At 43.5% G+C, this 22,612-nt stretch overlaps 1 protein-coding gene across 1 annotated transcript in view; it reads left to right on the top strand.

The window, feature by feature from the left end:
- cep128 (centrosomal protein 128) overlaps positions 1-22,612 on the top strand; it is a 107,500-nt gene that overhangs the window by 28,456 nt on the left and 56,432 nt on the right. The window contains exons 13-18 of the mRNA XM_080744867.1: positions 33-172; positions 2,009-2,080; positions 6,992-7,177; positions 10,738-10,926; positions 17,737-18,015; positions 18,558-18,740. Coding sequence (XP_080600993.1) covers positions 33-172; positions 2,009-2,080; positions 6,992-7,177; positions 10,738-10,926; positions 17,737-18,015; positions 18,558-18,740 — 1,049 coding nt within the window. The remainder of the gene's footprint in view (positions 1-32; positions 173-2,008; positions 2,081-6,991; positions 7,178-10,737; positions 10,927-17,736; positions 18,016-18,557; positions 18,741-22,612) is intronic.

The following is a 22,612-nucleotide window of genomic DNA, read 5'->3' on the forward strand; positions in this document are numbered from 1 at the left end:
CATCTCAAGCCACTGTGTGTGTGTATGTTTAGATCGTTCGGACCTGGAAAAAGAAGTCACAGAGCTGCGAGCCCAGCTACGCAAGGCCTCAATTCTCGGCGAGGTGGACGAACTGAAACGCACTCTCGACCGCAGTGAGAAGGAGAGGATTCAACTCTGCACTCGGCTTGAGGTGAGACTGTTTATGGCTGCCTGCAGGTGAAATGGAGGTGAAATGGGTACAAGAGACAGGTGAGGTTCTGCTGTTGAGTGCGGAAGGCGCATGCTGATGGTGCAGCGGGCGAGGGCGCTGTCGCTGTGTCCTTGTGATGCTGTGGGTTCAGATCCAGCACACGTTGGGTCGTTACACATTCCCTTATCAGTCTAGCCCAAGACAAAAAAAGAAAAGAAAGACATGCATTATTCTGAAATAGAAACTTTAATCAAAATTCTAGTTTGTCAAATTGATTACCTAATAAAACCGGGGAAGCATCTGTTATTTTTGAACATTTTTGAAAGATCTTGTGTGTGAGAACTACTGATTTAGGTCTTCATGGGTTAAGTCATACTCTATATTTCGGTCAAATCATCGGTAAACGGTGGCCTAGGACCTAATAATTTGGCATAATTGGTCGTCTCTACTCATAAGTGGTGCCCCAGTACGGTGCAACTTATATCACTTGATCGTCTTGTACACGTGGGACACAGTGCCAAAATCAGAAAGACCTCCATTACCATATTAATTTGCATGTACTAGGAATTTGACTTGGTGTAGAGTGGAAACAGGTCTTGGCAGAAGTCAAGCAGAACATTATTATACATTATGAAACACGGAACAGGTACAGCACCAGAATAGGAGATCAGAAGTCAAACAGCAAGTCGGTTATGATACGCATACACACTCACACACACACACACCCTTCCTGTCACTTTAATGAGACGTTTAAATAAAAAAGCATGACCTCGTCAAGTAGGGGCACCCAAGGCTACGATGCATATCAATGAAGCACTCGTAGAAATGACTGATGCTTTAAGTTCTGGCACTCCAGTCTGTGATTTTGCCTTCACAGAGGAGTGTGTTTTTGGTTAAAGTACCACACTTCACTCGTTTATGAGTAGGCGTTTGCGTGTACAGCACCATCTGGGTTGTCTCTTATGATTTTATATTGAGATCTAAACAGATGTCAGCGATGCTATTATTTAAAGAAAATTACACCACCTGAAAATGAACAAAAAACTATTCAAAAGTGAATGTTCTGTCCTGTTACCCACTTTCTCTTTTTACATTTACACCGTGGCCTATTAACCCAATTTTGTTGTAACTTGTAATTGGAATGATTTCCTAAACCCGCCTCAGCAGTACCAGAGCAACTTACATTTACCTGGGTTTTAAACTTCAGTCAAAATGGAGTCTTAAATAAAACTGTAGACTTCAAAGTCACTGTGATTTCTAAAGGCTATTAAATTGTATTGACATTCCTCCTTCTTATACTTTCGGAGTGCCTGGGACTTAAATCGTTTTGGAGTTCTGACTGTGGTTTTTCTTGTGGACTGTGATTAATCCAGCACAACTTTGAAACCACTTTTCAGAAACAGCCTGGTGGTAGAAAATCCAAATGTCCAAACCTTGTGTATAAGCAGCCATGTCCTACTGACATCGCTCTTTTTATTATTGTGTCCCTCTGTTTGTCCCTCTCTCACTTCCTCCACACAATCTGCACGTGTCTCTTCTTAAGCCCAATTTACAGTATACTTCACCATATGACAAGAGTTGGACGCCGAAAATAGCAGATCTGCAAGGTCACAGCGCGTCTCAAACGAGATGAGCTGCGAGCTTGCATATCTGCTATGTTCCAGCATAGAACGTGTTTCACGGTGAAGTATAAACGAGGCCTTTATGGTCTCCTGGACATCTACAACATCCATCAAAGTCTCTCTGATTACTTAGTTTTTTTCTGTTTCTTTCCCCCTCTGTTCTTCCATAACCGTCCCCTCCTCCTCCTCCTCCTCCCCCCATTCTGTGTCTCAGGAGCTGACCTCTGACCTGGCCAGGCGGGAGCAGCAACAGCTGCGCATGCTGGAGCAGTTGAAGGACATACAGGTATTGTTGCGACCGTTTGACGTCAGTCATCTCCACATTTTGTCCAACTTAAACAACCAACCAGGTCTGTGCATTTCTTTGGTCAAAGTTGATCCGATTAAAGTCTTGAAAAGACAAAGAAGCGGCCGCACACTGTAGCCAAAGTGCCAATATTATATAAGTTGATCCCATGCCAAAGTGCCAGTGCTCGCCCAGCAGTCTGCTGTCACCTAGGCGGATGCGTGCACGCGCCCATTTGCACGTGAAACTCTGCATACAGTACAAGCGCCACCAGGACGCAGCTTTTTCCAAAAAACATTATTTTAATATTGCTCCTATAGATTTTGTACAAACATCACGCAACTTGGCACACAGTTTATATCAAACATATAATTTTCCGAATGTCTGAGTGAGTGTCTGTCTGTCTGTCTGTCTGAAACAGCGTTTCTCCTCAGGCTGGAGCAATTGATCTGAAATCGCATCACCATTAGCATATGAACACACCTGACATAACTGTGAAGCCCGTTTGTCACTTTCACAAATCATTTGCTGTATATTAGCATTTTTATGGTGTATCTACTATCTATTCTGCATCTAGCATGAGGCATATCTATTCTGCATCTAGCATGAGGCAACATGTTTAACCAGCTCTCTCTGTGTGTGTGTGTGTGTGTGTGTGTGTGTGTGTGTGTGTGTGTGTGTGTGTGTGTGTGTGTGTGTGTGTGTGTGTGTGTGTGTGTGTGTGTGTGTGTGTGTGTGTGTGTGTGTGTGTGTGTAGGCACAGTATCTCTGTAGCCATTAAACGAAACGGGTATTTCTTACATTGATGCTCCTACATATTATCATGCAAGCACCAGTTAAAGTTACTTTCCATCCCTCATATACTGTGTGCACAGTGCACACATCCCATAACCCACACACTGCACATCATTTCGGAGCTCATATCTTTGAACGGGTAAGGGCTAGTTTCATGTTTAAATTTCAAGCTTTGGCCCCCAGATTTTTTTAGAAAGTATTTTCTAGCATCACATTTCATTTGCATATCTGTTTGAATCATCTTTTGTTAATTTTATCCAGTCAATGTGTCCACATTCATGAGTTTTTGCACTGTAACTTGTTCACACATTGTATAGTTGGTGTGACGGCACATTCTGCGCACAGTGAAAGGAAGTGGCAGCAGATGGTCGTTTGAGCCATTGTTTCATTATAGCTAGAATGTGGAACTAACAATAACAGCGACATGCTAGAGACTGCTGAATCATGCACCAGGCTTTCCGCAGTACCTGCACAGAATTGTGAATGTGCTTGAATAGGCCCATTGGTTCATTTTAAATCGGTAGCAAAAGTTTTTTTTCTTTCTTTTTTTTCCCCACGCTGGAGCAGTTGAAGGTCATACAGGCATTATTGTTATTATTGTTATTGTCTCTTTTTTTATGATATTTTTTGGGGGTTGTCTGCCTTTTATTTATAGTGGAAAGTGGAGATGAACAGGACATTGAGAGAGGGAGATGGGAGAGACATGCAGTAAAGAAAAAGATCATTGATTAATGGGGAATATTATTACGAAATAAATATTATTTAAACATATTTTGTAGGCGCTCATACTTTCAATGACCCTGATGCTTGTATAATGGAAGGGAAAAGCTGAATAGCAACTGATAATGTCAATGCAGGTACGTGATCAGACTCTCAGCCAGAACAGTCCATCGACAGCTACATAGAGAGGGATGTTGTAGTGGAGTCGCAGTGTATAAACTGCTCATTACAAAGACTGATGCACTGTTGAGAGTTCAGTGGTACTGGTCCACAGAGGGAAAAAAAGGTCTATCACTTTATAATGGTAGGATGAGTCATTCTTTACCATATTCTCCACCGTAGTCTCCTCTATTGCCAAGAGAACAAGACAGAGCTGAATTCTACACACATCACTTTGGGTCCACTTGTCCCTTTAGAGCAGGGGTCTTCAACAGGGTGTCCGGGACCCCTGGGGGGTCCTCAGAGTTACTACAGGGGGTCCTCAAAATCCCCTTTCTTATATTAACCACTTGAACCCTAGCGTCCATAAAAAAAGGTCTATCACTTTATAATGGTAGGATGAGTCATCATTTAACATATTCTCAACCGTAGTCTCCTCCATTGCCAAGAGAACAAGACAGAGCTGAATTGTACACACGTCACTTTGGGTCCACTTGTCCCTTTAGAGAAGGGGTCTTCAATAGGGTGTCCGGGACCCCTAGGGGGTCCTCAGAGTTACTACAGGGGGTCCTCCAAATCTTTTGAGTGATAGAAGCTTTTTTCTCATTTTTTATAGTAATCACTTTAACCCTAGTGTCCATATTCTGAGAACTTTAGCCAAAAATAGCAGATCTACAAGCCTGAATTCTTCACACATCATTTTGGGTCCACTTGTCCCTTTAGAGCAGGGGTCTTCAACAGGGGGTCCTCAGAGTTACTACAGGGGGTCCTCCAAATCTTTTGAGTGATAGAAGCTTTTTTCTCATTTTTTATAGTAATCACTTTAACCCTAGTGTCCATATTCTGAGAACTTTAGCCAAAAATAGCTGATCTACAAGCTCACAACGAGGCGGCGTGTGCTTGTAGATCATCTATTTTCGGTGTAGAGGGGGGAAAGAGCAGACTAAGTACAGAGTGAAAGGTCAAGTTTATCAAGAGTTCTGATAATGGTGGGAGAGAGCATTGTCTAAATCTAGGTCCTAAATCTCCCATAGGTGATCAGCTGGGTTGATGGGTCTACTAGAAACTGTGAAGGCCATAGCATATGATTCACATTGTTCTCCTACTCATCAAACCATTCAGTGACCCCTCATGCCCTGTGGATGTTTTTCTTTTATATACATACAGTATATTCTTTGATATACCCTTGTTGAAATGTGTCCTCTGCATTTGACCCATCCTAACTACTGAGGTGCAGTGATCCAGAGAGCAGCCTCGGTATAGCGTCCAGGGACCAACTCCAGTTGTAATGCCAGTACCTCGGGTCAAGGGCAATGGCAGGAGCCTGTACCTACTAGCAAGGGTGTTGCACCAAATTCTGGGCCCTGGGTACAAGGATTCACTGCGGGTCCCTTGTGCTTTAACTATTGAAAAATAGCAGATATACAAGCTCACAGCGCGGCACCGAGTGCCGCGCTGCGAGCTTGTAGATCTGCTATTTTTTAAAAATCATGAAAATATTTTGAAAATATTTCGAATCCTTCTGAGGTTTTTTGAAAAACCTATGTTTCTATGTCAGTGGAGCTCAAACCTTTTCATGTGAAGGACCCCCAAAATGGTATGTATTTGGCCACGGAACCCCATTTCAAAATATTGAGTTCCAGGGACCCCCAGAAGCAAAATTTTAGTTACAAATGTTCGCTTAAAAAATACGTATATTCAAAGATTTGCACACATTTTCACGACTTTTCAAAAATAGCAGATCTACAAGCTCGCAGCGCGGCACTCGGTGCCGCGCTGTGAGCTTGTATATCTGCTATTTTTCAATAGCTAAATTATAAAATAATTAAGGCCCCTCCACCACCTTGGGCCCTAGTAACTCAGTCCCACTTTCCTACCCCTTGTGACGCCCCTGCCTACTAGTATGCATGTAGCGGGAGGAAACCTGTACAAGCACGGGGAGAAGGAACACGGATGTCACAGGCCAAACTGCCAGGGTTCCTACTCAGGGATTTCTTCTTGCTGTGTGCAGCGGCCATGCTAACCACTGTGCCGTCACCGTCATCCCGGAACAGACCATTCCCATCAGGATAGAGGTGATCGCTCAGCATAACAGTCAGTGCACTGACTTGCAATGGCCCTTTTTTCCTCTAAAGCAGGGGTCTTCAACATTTCAGGCCAAGGACCCCTTAGTTGAGAGAGAGATGAAGCAGGGAACCCCACAACCGTGGATTCCATATAGTTTCATTGTTTGACAGCACATTCATCAGTGTTTTCAGATATTTAACCACTTGAACCGTCAATACTTACATGTGCATTTGTCTTTGGGGTTATGTTCATTAGTACTATAGCATCGTTCTATGTAGTTGTCGACAAACTGTTTTTCCAGACAGTCTGAGTCTTTAATTTCAACCTTTAAACTCACTGAGGGCTGGGGCTTTCTTTTTCCCAGTGTTGCAGAGATTACAACAACACGAAACACAATAATTAGAGAATACAAACAGAATACATAAACGAATACAATAACACCAAATAGCTTGTCTTATCATAGACATTCTGACTTCTGTTTTTCCTGCAGTCTTATGGAGGTTTTAACCCATTTAGGCCTAGAATTATTGAACGCTTTAACCATTGAAAAATAGCAAGCTCACAGCGCGGCACCGAGTGCCGCGCTGCGAGCGTGTAGATCTGCTATTTTTGAAAAAGTCGTGAAAATGTGTGCAAATCTTTGAATATATGCATTTTCAAAGCGAACGTTTGTAAATCAAATTTTGCTTCTGGGTGGTCCCTGGAACCGCCCATAAATATCATTTTGGGGGTCCTTCACATGAAAAGGTTTGAGAACCACTGACATAGTAGTCTCTCAAGAACAGACTAACTGAGCTCCAGATAAGTGAAAAGTACCTTTTCTTTGATGATGGTTAGCCAGATTGCTGACATAGAAACATGTTTTTTTTTTAAAAAGCCTTAGAAGGATTCAAAAGACACTTATAGAATCGGGTCAAAATTCTACTTTTCACGTTTTTTTCAAAAATAGCAGATCTACAAGCTCGCAGCGCGGCACTCGGTGCCGCGCTGTGAGCTTGTATATCTGCTATTTTTCAATAGTTAAAGCATAAAATAATGATACACAAAATGTGTACCCGTTCTGAATGGGTTAAGAAATATCGATTTAGCCACAGAAGTACACATACTGTACGTATGTACGTACGTACGTACGTACATTCACATCAATTCCATATCTCTGGTGTCTCCCAGGACCGAGGCCAGGCGGAGAGGAGAGAGACGGAGGCGGTGCTGCAGGAGAGCACGAGGAGCAGGGAGGAGCTGAAGAGCAGGGCCCAGGAGGCCGTGCGTCAGTGGAGGGCCAAGTGTAGGAGGCTGCAGAAGGACCTGGAGGAGGCCAGGACGCAGGCACAGGAATGCACCCACAAGGCCTCGCAGGTAGGGCTGTGAGGCCTGTGTAAAATGACACTTTACATGGCGATTTAAAGCTATACTGTGTAAGTTGCTCAACTAGTGGTCAGAGCTGTATAGCAAACCGCGGTCGCGTCCGCGTCTTTCGGCCGTTTTTCGCCGCGGACCGGGCCTCTCACCACCGCGTCTGCCTGCAGCTCGCCAAGATCTATCTTTAGAGGGGTCCCTGGTTCCTGTGCGTTCAGGCATTCCGGAGAAACGGAGTCCTTCACCCGAGCATATGCTGTTGTTATGTTGAAGGAAGCTACTTCCTGAAAATACGGCATATACGCCTGTGATTGGCCGGTAGTGTACCATGTGTTTATGATCCGCGATATGATTGGCCAACGTATACACAACGTATACAGATGATGCAGATGACGTCATTTTGCCGCAAAATTCCCCCCCCCCCCTCACGGCTCATAGAAAATATATAAAGAGAAGGCTTTAGAAGCTGAAATTAACGGAGTGGGGGTTCTTAAACTTTAGCGATTTAACAGTTAGGACAATTTTAAGATTTGTTTTATAAAAAAAGTTACATGGTATAACTTTAATTCTCCTTTTGCACAAAGTGGTGCAATGCAAGATAGAGGGCGCCAGATCCCTTTTGAGTCACACCCTACCACTACTTCCTGTTCATCCACAGAGCATTGATTCTAGGCGTTTTCTCCATTAGATTTCTTTTCACTTTTTTCAACTTTTATTACTTGAGATGGTAAAAAGATGAGGCAGACGCATAAAATGTATTTTGACAAGTAATAAAAGTTGAAAAAAGTGAAAAGAAAGCACTTTAATCTAATGGAGAAAACAACTAGAATGAATGCTCTGTGGATGAACATGAAGTAGTGGTAGGGTGTGACTCAAAGGGATCTGGCGCCCTCTATCTTGCATTGCCATACTTTGTGCAAAAGGAGAATGGTCACTCAAATAATTGCGATGAACGATTTAATCGCAATTGCTGAGCTACCAACATAATGGAACATAATGTTAGCCTTGCTTTGGATAGGATCGGTTATGTTAGTTTGTGTTGAAAAACACTGATATGAATGTTCTATTTAGCCGCGTGAGTATACCAGGAATATATTGCCACTGCGGCCTCAGCAAATCGTCATCCAGGATTGAAACTACCACGTTTTTATAATTGGACCATTCATCCTGTGGGTTTCCAGTGTGTTCATGTTGGCTCTGTGTATTCATTGGCACGGACACAGTTGTAACTGCCGGTTCCAGGGAGGTTGATCTCAAGCCCGAGCATTGCTTTAGAGAGCATATCCATCTGTACATAATATATTATGTATTTAGTATGTCATATTTTGAAGGACACCAACACTGTATCCCAAGCATTCACTAGTACTACCCTCTCTGGAATGTAGTTGTCTTTATATATTGTATAATTTCCAATTATTTGCTCACTTAGTTAGCACTGTTCTCAGTCTACCAACCCATCCATCTACACTAATTATCAAAACTCTTACTCAAAAGTTGTCCTTGGTGAATGGTAATGAGCGTGTAGCGCTGCTATACCTCTTAAATAGTATTTTAACACAATTTCATATGTAGTGGGCGCTAACTTAACCCTCTAAGGCCCGAATATAGAAATACTTGAAATAAAAAATTGAAAAAAATCAGATGGTGTTGTAGGAGTCCTATTAAGAGGAAAATGTAATGTTTTTTTCAAAAAAATGTTTTTGTAAGGTTTTATAGCCATAAATCAAAAATCATAAATCATGCTCTAATTTACATATGGGGGATATTTTTCACAATAATAACATATGTACATGTTCTAGACATTCTAATGATCACCCAAAAAAATAGTACAGGCATTTTACTTATGTTTTTGTGAGGAATAGCTTCCATGAAAAAGTGAGATGTTGTTCGTCAAAACTCTGGAATGTCAGCGGGTGTAGCGGGAGTGAATGTCAGCCCCTGTGGGGGGTATTTATATGCAAATATTGTGGCCAATGGCATTGTAATACTAAACAATAGAATCCAATGGTGATGTTTAGGTGGTAGGGGGAGCTAAAATAAAATGATTTAAACCTTTTTTTGGATAAAATACAAACGTTGTAATATTACAACCGTGGGCCTTAGAGGGTTAATAATTAATCTTCCGCCTATTAGTATTATTAATTATCTTGAAAGTCACCTCCCAGTGAGTCACCTTCCAACATCATAGTCAGCAATCAGACAGACATACGGACTAGCACCTGGTCGTGATGCAAATTAATAGCTAAAATCATGTCTGCTCCCCCTTTAATGAATTAGGAGGGAGAATTAAGTGCTCAATTAAATGATTAGGCACTGAGCTCTGACAAAGTCTTCGCGCAGATTTCCAGTGGAAAGGCTGAGCATTAGAACCAATCTGCCTGCAGCAGGCCTGATCCTTGTCCCTTATCGTAGCGCTGAGCGCTAGCATTTTCCTATCGCTACATGGCTGCCTGCTTCCTTCAGCCTGCCTGCCTGCCCGCGTATAATGCTGCTCTCTCTTCATTATTTCGCGGCTTTGTTTCTCAGTCATCGTCTCTTTTTTTTCCCCCTCTCTCCGTCTCTCACCGCCGTCTGTCAGAGATTCATCTCACGGCATCCTCTTCCTTTTTTTGGTTGATATTTTAGTATTTCTCTCTCTCTCTCTCTCTCCGTCTCGATCTCTCTCTCTGGCCTCTCTTTCTTTTTTTTAATATATCTGTTTATTGAAGATTTTCCTTTTTTTCAACAAGAAGTACAAAAATGACAACATTTTGATTATCACAAAATGTACAGATGTAACAACACAGTAAATAACAAGAAAAAGACAATACAATACAACACCAAACAAGATCTTTCCAAATTCTTCTCCTATGTGTATGAAATGCTCTATTGATCAAGGAACCCTGGCTCACCAATTCGTTCAGTGTCATAAACTGCAACATTTCTGGAGCCAGATATTTGACTTCCTGGCAAAGGCTTACGAAAGAGACTTTCCCCCTGGCCTCTCTTTCTGTCCAACTCGTGTCTCTCTTTCCGTCTCCGACCCCGAGGACCTCCATAGATTATTTTCTGTCTCCCTCGCTATAGGGCCGTCACGATTATGACATTTTACATGACGATTCATTATCACTGAAATAATTGCGATTAACGATTTAATTGTGTATTTGTCGCTGACAGTTACATTCATGTTGGCTTTTAGGCTTTGAAGTTGCACATGGCTGATATGACACAACCTAAATATACATAGAAATTACTGACATATTTGATGACTTTATACTTAAAAAAGAACATTGATGATAGTGGAAATAGCTGATCTAAGATCTGCTATTTCCACCATTTTTGAACATGTTTGAAAATATATGAACATTTTCCAATATGGAAACGATTATGACGATTATGACAAAACAATTGCGATTATGTCAAATAATTGTGATTAAACAATTATGTAATAATTGTGACAGGCCTACCTCGCTATCTTTCTGTCTCTTTCTCCCTGTCTGTATCTCTCTCTCTTCCTCTCACTGCCATGGTCTCTCTCTCTTCCTCTCATTGCCATGGTCTCTCTCTCTCCCTCCCTCCAGGTGAGCAGGGAGAGGGAGAGCTCCCAGGCCCGCCTGAAGGCTCTGAGTCAGCAGAGCGAGGCGTCCCGCAGGGAGCTGACCGAGGTCCTGGGCCGCTTGGCCCAGCGCGAGGACGACGTCCACCGCAAGGACGTGGAGCTGTCTGAGACGCGCCAGCGACACCTGTCCCTGGAGCAGGAGATCCGGGAGGTAAAAAAATAAAAATCACACCCAATGTGAAGTGAGCGGTGGTCGTGCTTGCATAACGTCTTCAATTGGTAATTGGTGATGTAACAGGCTACACACACGCACATTGCTATGGCAAAACGTTGAGGAAAACACATTGCTATGGCAAAACGCTGAGGAAAGGTGGCTACAGGTCTAGGATGTAATTGGTGAAGTAATATGGCTACACACACACACACACACACACACACACACACATATTGCTATGGCAAAACGCTGAGGAAAACACATTGCTATGGCAAAACGCTGAGGAAAAGTGGCTACAGATAGTGGCTACAGATAATTGGTGATGTAATATGATGTAATATGGCTACGCACACACACATATTGCTATGGCAAAACGCTGAGGAAAACACATTGCTATGGCAAAACGCTGAGGAAAAGTGGCTACAGACAAACGCACAGCCACTCTTAGGAGCGGTTTACCACCGCTCAAAAATAAATCATAGATCAGGGGTCTTCAACGTTCAGCTGAGAGAGAGATGAAGCAGGGACCCCCCTCTACATAAATGTGTGATGCAGATTTTCATCGATTTCATAGATAGATTCACAGACTTGTTTGACAGCACTGGCATCAGTCTATGTTGGATTCATGTTAATGTGTATTTTCAGACATTTAACCACTTAAATCGTCGATATTTTGTAAACTTTACCTTTCACTATGTACTTGGTCTCCTCTTTTACCACCAAACCTATTTGCCGAAAATAGCCGATCTACAAGCTCTCAAGCTTTTCAGTTAAAGTTCTCCTCAGAATAGGGATGCGAGGGTTCAAGTTGTTAATTTAAAAGAATCATCCTACCAGGATTTGGTGGACCCCCTGTCATAGATATTACCTTGAGCAGTTCCTAAAGTCCAGGTGCAGTGGCTTTTTTGCATCCTTTTATTATTCGATTTTCTTCTGAAATCAAGGCTGGTTTTGTCTCAGCTAATCACGATGTCCGCCGACCACCCCTCGCCTCAGGCTATGGGATCGATGGGATCTAAATGCAGCTACTTGCTTGTGTGGTTGTGTCTCGCACGCCGTTAGGGGAAATGTAGAGAGGCCGTGACGAAGCATGTTGGCATGCTTGTTGGCAATTTGGTCGGTATGCCTTCTTCTTTCGTGTATCGTCATCATATGTCCAGCATGCAGTATGGCAGGGGTCTTCAACGTTTTCAGGCCAAGGACCCCTTAGTTGAGAGAGAGAGATGAAGCAGGGACCCCCACAACCTTTTCATAGATCCATATAGTTTCATTGTTTGACAGCACAATCATCAGTGTATTTTGGATTCATGTCAATTTGTGTTTTCAGATATTTAACCACTTGAACTGGCAATACTTAAAGGAGTAGTTCACCACTTTTCAACCTGTCTTCATATAACAGGTCCTCACTAATGTTCATGATAAAATATCACAATCGTTTTCTACTCAGTCCAAGTCTCCTTGGAGAGCTGTGGGAAGTTCAGAATCCATCGTCTTGTGACATCATCATTTTCCCCCCAAAAAATGTAATCAATATTTTTGAAAAGAATATTTAGATTTTTATTATCGCGAGAACAATGGCTTCCACTTTAAAATTGCAACTTTTCAGGAATAGAAAGCCTGCAGTTTCTATAAGCTGGATTGGCAATCGATTATGTCACAAGACGATGGGTTTCTGACCTGCCCACAGCCCTCCTCTGAGAAAAAAGAAAAAGAAAAAAGCTATTTTTGAGTGAGGACCAATTATATGAACATAGGTTGAAAAGTGGTGGAGTGCCCCTTTAATAAACTTGACCTTTCACTCTGTACTTAGTCTGCTCTTTTCCCCCTCTGCACCAAAGCTCTTTGCTGAAAATAGCCGATCTACAAGCTCACAACGCCTCGCAGCGCGACCGTTGTGAGCTTGTAGATCTGCTATTCTTGGCTAAAGTTCTCAGAATATAGACACTAGGGTTCAATGGGAGAAAAAGGAGAAATAAACTTTCTGTCACTCAAAGATTTGGAGGACCCCCTGTAGTAACTCTGAGGACCTCCTAGGTGTCACGGACCCCCTGTTTAAGACCCATGCAGTATGGTCCCACTTGGAAGAGGCACTCCTCCGATGGAGGTCTATACAGGCGACAGTTGGTGATTATGTAGTCGGCAGTCTGCTCAAGCTCCCCGTACTTACATGCTGCGCCGTCTGCCAGTGCCCACTTCTTCATAGAAGATTTGAATCAGCTGACCCCAGGACGTAGGCTGTTCAGCAGGGTCCGTTGCAGATATTCTCCTCCTACTACTTCTCCCAGGTCCCAGAGGTAATGGTTGAAACGTGCGGGCCCAGCCGACCCACTCCTGCTTCCAGGATGTAGCCAGCCAATGTGTTTGTAGACAGGTCCTCTGGGATGGAACTAAGGATCTCTTGTGTTGCCTTATTGTAGGGGTGGCAGGACTTGAGTCTCCTTGGAGACACTGCCTTAGTTCAGTGGTTCCCAGGTTCAGTGGGTCCCTAGATTATTTTAGAGCGTGCCAAGATGATCAGCTAACATTGTTTTCTCACTCAACAGTAAACAAACCAACTTGCAGTAAAAGTGTATGGTTTCTGCACATTTCTAAAGTTTAAACGTAATGACTTTTAAGATATTTTGACTTTTGAGTACCAAATTGGCCAAATTGTCAAATATTATGACTTTATGAAGAAATAAGCAAACATTGTGAAAAATCTACAAGCTGCGAGCCGTTGTGAGCTTGTAGTTTGGCTATTTTCACAATATCTACCTGTGGAACAGAGTCAAACTAAATGTACCGCCTCAACTCCTACAGTTCCAAGTGCTTGTCAGGGTGGTGGGTCTGGGTCCCCAGTTCAAAATTCAAATATGATTAATTTGGGGGGTCGCGGCCTGAAAGGTTTGTGAACCCTTGCCTTCAACCTGGTCATTCTCTAGGTACTGTAGGTGTGGTGCTGTCACAAAACACTACAGTGCTACAAATGTCCTGAAACATCCCGCACTGCAGGAACATGCTGTTCACATAACTATGTCTGTTTGTGGACAATCTGTTGGTTGCAATTTGCTGCCTCTGTGATACAGAGAGTGCTGACAGACTCATAACCTTGTATTGAGCATTACTCGTACTTGAGATGCACATTTGAAATCATTCCTTTGATTGACTATATCTAATGTTAACAAATGAATAAAATGCATAAGAAATCAAATGAAATACAGTATGTGCCACAGTGGCACAGTCGGAGGTCGGTAGAGGCTTATTGTCGGTATCAGCCAAGTAAGTTGGCGTCTATCCCCGTTTCAATGTGCTAGACCCCTGGGAGATGGATTAACAACAGTATTTGTGTAGATGAATATTCAGCAAAAGAAAAGCACCACAATCAATATGGCTTAGAAAATTTGACATTTCTTCTGTGTATTCTGAAAATACAACACCTCAAAAGATTTTGCTTAGTGCAGCTTTAAATTGTTTAACTCCTTTCCCTGGCTTTCCAAGAAAACAATCCCTTTGGATTTTCTTCACTAGCCCCACTACGATGATATCTTGCGTTTGCATTTCATGGTCTACCCACAGCTTCATTTAAATCAAATGAACAAACGTTTATATGGATTTTGAGCAAGGAATGGGATACCTAGCATCCCCTGGTGCATTGGCTGCTCTTTTGCATCAATAGCTCCCTAGTAGGTTAGCCTAACCAAAAAAAGCCCTCACTCTGACAGAAAGAATCACTGATTGAAATAACCGACACAAGATTTATTTTATTCAGACATTGTGGAACAGGCCACATTACGCGTGAACATTACGCAAGGCTGTCCCTATTTATAGCTCCCAATTAATCACATGGACATCTTGAGTTACTTCAAATGATTATGAACCTGTCAGCCAATAATTTGGTCATCGCGACCTACCTGTCATGTAATTCTATGAGCAACAGGCACATTCCTGCAAAGAGGATCTCTCTGAGGATCTCTCTGGGTAGGGATAATTGCATCTGAGACATGCCTAATGCCTCTTGTAATATTCTGTAACAGGTTTGCGCTACAATTGTTCAGCCGGCGTTGCTGAATAAGACGGGTTAAAACAGCACTGTCCCTGGACGGGAACAGGCAGTCCACATCAAGGAGTCCAGAGCAATTACCGGTTTCATAATCCATCAACCTAATCAATCATCTTTAGGCCTGTCACAGTTATCACATAATAACTGCCTAATCGCAATTATTTCGCACAATCGTCATCCATCGTTTCCATGTTGAAAAATGTTCATACTTTTTCAAATATTTTCAAAAATATTAGAAACAGCAGATCTACAAGCTCATAGCGTGTAGACCAGCTATTTCCACTATAAGTATAACACCAGTAAGACGCCCTAAGGGTGAGAAGCGACCATGTGCGTGCACAATAATTCCGATTAGGCAGTTGGCATGAATACCCTTCCATCAAAGTAACGTCGGCACAAATCTATTATTATAATTTATTGATGAAATTAGATGCTAAAATAGGATGGGATAGGATTTATGTAAATATAGTTACAGTATGGTAGGTAGACTCACAGCCGTGTATGCTGCTTGTACCAATACCTGGATAATATAGGTCTAGTACATGGTTATCCAGCAGCAGGGGTGTCGAACCAAATTCTGGGCCCTGGGTACAAGGATTCACTGCGGGCCCCCCATGAATGTTCTTCATACCCATTTATACTGGGAACGCCTTATTACGCATTATTTTGTGCTTCAACTATTGAAAAATTGCAGATATACAAGCTCACAGCGCGGCACCGAGTGCCGCACTGTGAGCTTGTAGATCTGCTATTTTTTTGAAAAATCATGATTTTCTTTTTCTTCTTTTTTTTGGTCAGTGGTGCTCAAACATTTTCATGTGAAGGACCCCCAAAATGATATGTATTTGTCCACGGACCCCCCCATCTCAAAATATTTATTTCCAGGGATCCCCCAAAAGCAAAATTTGAGTTACAATACATTTATTCAAAGATTTGCACACATTTTCACGACTTTTCAAAAATGGCAGATCTACAAGCTCGCAGCGCGGCACCGAGTGCCGCGCTGTGAGCTTGTAGATCTGCCATTTTTCAATAGCTAAAGTATAAAATAATTAAGGCCTTGGGCCCTAGTAACTCAGCTCCACTTTCCCCCCCCTAGTGACGCCCCTGTCCAGCAGACCTGATTGTTGTCTCCTATCACAGTGTTGAGCACTATTGTTTTCTTATCAGTACGAGCTGCTGCCTGCTTCTATTGCTATCTATCTCTATCTCACTACCTGGATAATATTATAGCCAATGTGCCTCCAGCAGGCCTGACTGTGCTAACGGTTTCCTATATCCTGATTAGCACCTTGCCGTCAATGCGATGCCGCTTGCCAAACATAACCGATCTACAAGCTTGTAGATCGGCTGTTTTTTGTGCACGACAGAGCATTAATTAGGCATATTGGTAGAGCTGCTGCCTGCCTGACTGCTTTCTGCTTTATAGCAGGCGTCGCAGTCTTCTCACTTTGGTGATCTCATCTCTCTATTCCGGTCCATCTGGTAAACAATTTAAAATGTACATTTTCTGTGCTTATTACTTTGTTAAGCTTGATCATTTGTTGTATGACGAATTGTTAAAATAGTTAATTAATATCAAAACCTCCACCGGCTGTCAGTCAGTCTGTCAGTCACACGTCACACGTCACACTTTTCCCCTTCTCATATCTCCGCCACCGTTGCCCCGATCCATGCCAAACTTTGCACACACACTCCTTGGCTGCCAAACCAACCTAATTTCTCACATGGCCCTCTTCTAGCGTCACCATGAGGCAGATTCTTGCAAAACACATTTTTGGACGCTGCTCCTACAAATGATGCCCTAAAATCACGCAAATCGGTACACAGTATGTCTAGACTCATGTCATCAACATGGATCTGTCACATTTAGCGCCACCATCAGGCCGATTTTTTAAAACTTTTTTGGACACTGCTCCTACAGATTTTGTCCTAAAATCATGCAAAGCGGTACACAGTATGTCTAGAGTCATGTCATCAACGTGGATCTGTCACATTTAGTGCCACCTTCAGGCCGATTTTTACATGCGAACTGACGGTTGCTTATCTCCCGATTTAGGGAGTCTTACTGTTATACAAGCTACATACAAATGCTTTCTTTGTAGACTATAGCACTCTCCACACACATGTATGAATGTGTGTGTGAATGCAATGCACAATCTCTGTGAAGCGCCTTGGATAAATGCATTATGCATTATGGATGTTTTTTATTGACAGGAGACTATGAACTGACTATGAAATATGAACGGACTAACGGTTTGTGGCATTATGTTGCTCTATCGGTGTATCTATTTTTCTTTGTTGATGCTGTTATTTGTTATGTGGATGCACTAGGCCAGGGGGGGTTTTCAAAGTGGGTGACGGGGCACCCTGGGGTGACGCAACACCAGTCCAGGGGTGCCACGAGATAATTTGATAATATTTGGAATTTATTTGGACATTTAAAAAAATATTTAGTATCATTTTAAACCTCATCATTATCATCAAGTTCTAACCAAAATGGCTATTATCTCAACGTTTTCCTCGCAACATAATCGCTAAAATATGCTATAAATATAAGGTGATGCGAGTGCAAATTATGAATATAATGTAGGGGTGCCTTGGACGAGAAAAATATTTATAAGGGTGCCCTGAGCCCAAAAAAATTGGGAACCCCTGCACTTGGCGACATTTGGTTGCATGTTTCATACAGTCACAAACATCTTATCTTAAAGTCGCTATATAAATGCACCATGATTTAACCTCTTACGGGACTCCTAAATCCTCAGGTGCGGGAGGCCTCGGCGGCGCTGGAGCAGGAGGCCCAGCGCCAGGCCGTGCTCCAGGCGCGCCTCCGGGAGGAGAACCAGCGGCTGGAGGAGCAGGCGGAGGCCGGGGCCCGCCGCTCGCTGCGGGAGCGCGAGGCCCAGGCCGAGCTCCAGGCCGCCGTCAAGGAGCTGACCTCCACGCGCGCCCAGCTGGCTCGGCAGCTGGCCGCCGAGGAGAGCTCCGCCAAGGAGCTCCAGAAGGGCGCGTCGGAGCTGCGGGCCAAGCTCGCCGCCGCCCAGGTAGGGCTGGGCTATAGGGAAAAATACAATATCACAATATGCTTCCAAGCGGAATCATGATACACAATCTTATCATAATTCATTTTCATGTTGGTTTTTATGGTTATTTTTCAAGTTACTTAACAGTACAACCACTACAATGTAACAAAAACTAAAAGAAAAGGAGTAACCATTAAGACCAGTGGTCCTCAAAGTGGGGACCAGGGACTCTCTGGGTTCCTTTTGGGAGGTCTAAATTGACCCTTACAAGTTTAACTCTGACAGCATACAAATGAAACCAAATGATTTGGTTTCATTTGTATACTGTCAGAGTTAAGGGGAGACCGTGACATTTTAAAGTTCGAGAACTTCTGATTAAGACCAAAATGCAGTTTTAAAATACATTCTGCAATATATCTCTGTATCAACAATTCAACAGGATTTTTTATAAGGCTCCCTCGTTGTATCACGATATATATACAATATCTCTGAAAGAGCATATCTTGGAGACATTGTATCGTCTCAACGATATTTATCACCATATCGCCCACCTCTACGCCCAGGAGGAGCGAGCCGCCGTGCTGCAGCAGCTCCAGCTGGAGAGGGAGGTGCACCGCAAGGAGCTGGACAACCTGAGGGCCGCGGCGGACGGCGAGCGGGCCGAGAGGGACCGGGAGCTCCAGGAGACGCTCCGGCTCTGTCGGCAGGAGCGCGAGGAGATGCAGGCCGTCGTCAAAGAGGCCAAGGTAAGAGCGGGGACCTTCAGAAGAACGTACTCCCCCCCCCCCCCCCCCCTTTGGGGAATGCCCCTCTCATGAAAAATGTAAAGCGAAATCATAGCTTGAGGTCTTTGACACGGCAGTACAGCAGTTTAACCCATTTAGGCCTAAATTTAGTGGATGTTTTAACTATTAAAAAATAGCAGATATACAAGCTCACAGCGCGGCACCGAGTGCCGCGCTGCGAGCTTGTAGATCTGCTATTTTTGAAAAAGTCGTGAAAATGTGTGCAAATCTTTGAATATAATGCGAATGTTTGTAACTCAAATTTTGCTTCTGGGGGGTCCCTGAAACTAAATATTTTGAGATGGGGGTACGTGGCCAAATACATATAATTTTGGGGGTCCTTCACATGAAAAAGTTTGAGAACCACTGAAATAGTAGTCTCTCAAGAACAGACTAACTGAGCTCCAGTTAAGTGAAAAGGACCTTTTCTTTGACAATGGCTGGCCAGATTGCTGACAAACATAGGTTTTTCAAAAAAAGCTGAGAAGGATTCAAAAGACACTTATAGAATCGTGTCAAAATTCTAATTTTCACGATTTTTTTAAAATAGCAGATCTACAAGCTCGCAGCGCGGCACTAGGTGCCGCGCTGTGAGCTGGTATATCTGCTGTTTTTCAATAGTTAAAGCATAAAATAATGATACACTATAATGTGTACCCGTTCTAAATGGGTTTAACTCCTACCTCATGGTTTATGTATCGCACCTGCTCTAATTTCTCTAAAGTCAGGAGAGACTTCAAGGTCAGACATCGACCAAAGCAAGCCCCCCTTCCCCCCATCTCTCTGTCTCTCTCTCTTTCTCTCTTTCTCTTAGTGCCAGGGCACGGATCATAGCGCTCGCCGCAGCCTAATTGACATTTTGAGCCCCACCGGCTCATACTTCATATTCCGCGCAGGGCGTTCACAACTTCACATGCCTCAACCGCATAACATCTGGCATATTTCCGACTCAGCGAGACGCGTATAAAATTCTCATTTTTCTTTTTTGTGCGCAACGCTTTTCCCCCGTCGGTTCGCGGGGGCTCTTTTGTCCTCCCCAGTGCTATAGGGTGAGGCGAGGACAGCTGAGGCTGTGTTGGTGCGGCTTCCCACGGACCCTCGCGCGACGCACTCCAAATGGTGGCGTGGTGTGTGAATATTTAAACCCTCAAATACCTGGAATGCGACCGAGTCGCGTTAGATCTTAACCACTTTAACCATTATTTTATGCTTTAACTATTGAAAAATAGCAGATATACAAGCTTACAGTGCGGCACCGAGTGCCGCGCTGCGAGCTTGTAGATCTGCTATTTTTGAAAAAACGTGAAAATTCAAAAAAGTCTTTGAATATCTTTCAGCCGATCTTTGACCCGACTTCTAAATCCTTGCTCTAAATCAGTCGTTCTCAAATTTTTTCATGTCAAGCACCCCCAAAATTACATTTATTTGGCCGCAGACCCCCCATCTCAAAATATGTTGTTCCAGGGACCCCCCAGAAGCAGAGATCAATATATTCACGATTTCTCAAAAATAGCAGATCTACAAGCTCGCAGTGAGCTTGAATATCTGCTATTTTCTATAGCTAAAGCATTCAATAATTCTAGGCCCTAAATGGGTTAAAGGATCTCTCCCGGTATCAGACCTCATCCCATCAGCCAAAAAGGTGGAACAAAACGTCTAATCAGTGCATCAGCGGAGACAGGGGAGCGTCCCCTCTCCCCTACCCCCAAGCCACGAGCACCTGTGGGTTATGTTGTTTCTTAAAGGGGCATGGCCTTCCCCCTGGTATATGGTCGGGTACGGCCCATTAGCTCCGGTGAACGGCGTGAATATGTGACATAGCTCATTGTAATGCCGTCGTTTGGACGAGAGCTGAGGACAAGGACGTTGGGTGGAATGTTTCTTAAGAGCTAGCCCGCGGCCACCACCGATGTCCCCAAGAAGCTCCACCAATATTCAGAATATGCGTCATTATGCGTAGCCAAAAGGCTAGATTTCTACGTGTGATTTTACATAATGTATATATTTTTTTTTACTGTTGGGAAAAAAAATCGTCTTTTTGTCCTTGTCCTCGCACGGTGCATTTCCCCTCACCGTTTAATCTTCAATCTCTCCGTCGCTCTTTCTCTCACCGCTTGATCACTAGAGTCCCTGTCCTGGGCATGTCATATTAGGCGAACATTTTAGTCAAAAGCGGCAAACATGGGGCACGGTGGCGCAGTGGTTAGCGCTGTAACCTTTACAGCTAGAAGGTCCTGGGTTCGGAGAACGCTGTGGGCGCTGGGGGAGTGTTCCCTCCTCCGCATCATCAGTGCCCACACCCTAGGTGGGGTTGGCGATGGGGCCTTTCTTTGTGGAGTTTGCATGTTCTCCCCGTGTCTCCTAGGGTAGATATCCTCACAAAAACATGCAGTAATCCTGGTCTCTATAATGCCTCCCCCTGGCCTGATGCAGGGGAAAGGAACTGGTTGGAATAACGTGTTCCTTCCACGCGCTACGTCCAAACCGGGGAAATTCCCACTGTCAGGTGAAAAGAAGCAACTTGGACTCCTCATGCATAGACGGAAGCATGAGATCAGTCCGTTGTCTCCCCAGGCGCGGCAGAGGGAGAGCAGATCCCAGGATTACATAGGTAGGCAATTGGCACTGGGTGAAAATGGGTTACAAATCGTGGGATAAAAATTATATATATAAAAAAAAAACTGCACACTTTTTGCAAAAATAGCAGATCTACAAGCTCATAATGCGTCACATTTTCTTTTAGAGGTGTTTTTCCCCCCTCCAGTGGCCTCTGTCACCTCCCAGCCAATGCTGCCATTTCTGCTGCTGTTCAATAATTTATGATGATTCAGGATAACAGTTTGGCTGACTGCACAGTCCACATCCAGTCTGCAGACTGACACTGCCCTCGCAGACAGCAGCTGCACTGAGACTTGTGTTGGTCTGTTCAGTGAGGGCTCACAACGCCGCCGTACACATGGGACTTGTTACGGTGGACAGCATGAGCAGTATCGCCCTCAGCAGAGACTGAGGTTGACACTGTCTGGGGACAGTAGCGGTGTCGGTCGGCGGAGAGCTCCAGGGAGAAAATTATTTATAAATAAAACAAACATGGACATAGGGCTGTCACAATTATTACGTAATCGTCTAATCGCAATTATTTGAGGTAATCGCAATTATTTTTGCATAATCGTCATAATCGTTTCCATGTTGAGAAATGTTAATATCGTTACAAACACTTTCAAAAAGTAGTGGAAATAGCAGATCTACAAGCTCACAGCGCATCACATCATAATCGTGACAGCCCTGGACATAATCACTAGACACTTACTGTAAGCCTTATATACTTTGTTGTACAATGAATAGCGGAAATAGTCGAATCTCTACAGGCTCACAGCGCGTCGCATCAACACGCCATGAGCTTATAGATAGGCTGCTGTCTTTTGAAAATTTGCCCTGAGAGGGATGCCATATTGGGGACAATAATGACTGCAATGATTGCAATATGGATTTCAATATAAAAAAGATAACTAACGTTGTCGTTCTAAATACCGCTGCCGTGATATGTTCCGCATTTCCTCTAAAAACAGGGGTCTTCAACGTTTTTAGGCTAAGGACCCCTTAGTTGAGAGAGAGATGAAGCAGGGACCCCCACAACCTTTTCATAGATTCCATATTCTTTCATCGTTTGACAGCAGAATCGTCAGTGTATTTTGGATTCATGTCAATGTGTGTTTTCAGACATTTAACCACTTGAACCTTCAATACTTAATGAACGTGACCTTTCAATCTGTACTTAGTTGGCTCTTTTTCCTCTCTACACCAAACCTCTTTGCCGAAAATAGCCGATCTAC

Source organism: Nannobrachium achirus (genome assembly GCF_963921795.1).
Source record: "Nannobrachium achirus genome assembly, chromosome: 16".
NCBI classification, from domain to species: domain Eukaryota; kingdom Metazoa; phylum Chordata; class Actinopteri; order Myctophiformes; family Myctophidae; genus Nannobrachium; species Nannobrachium achirus.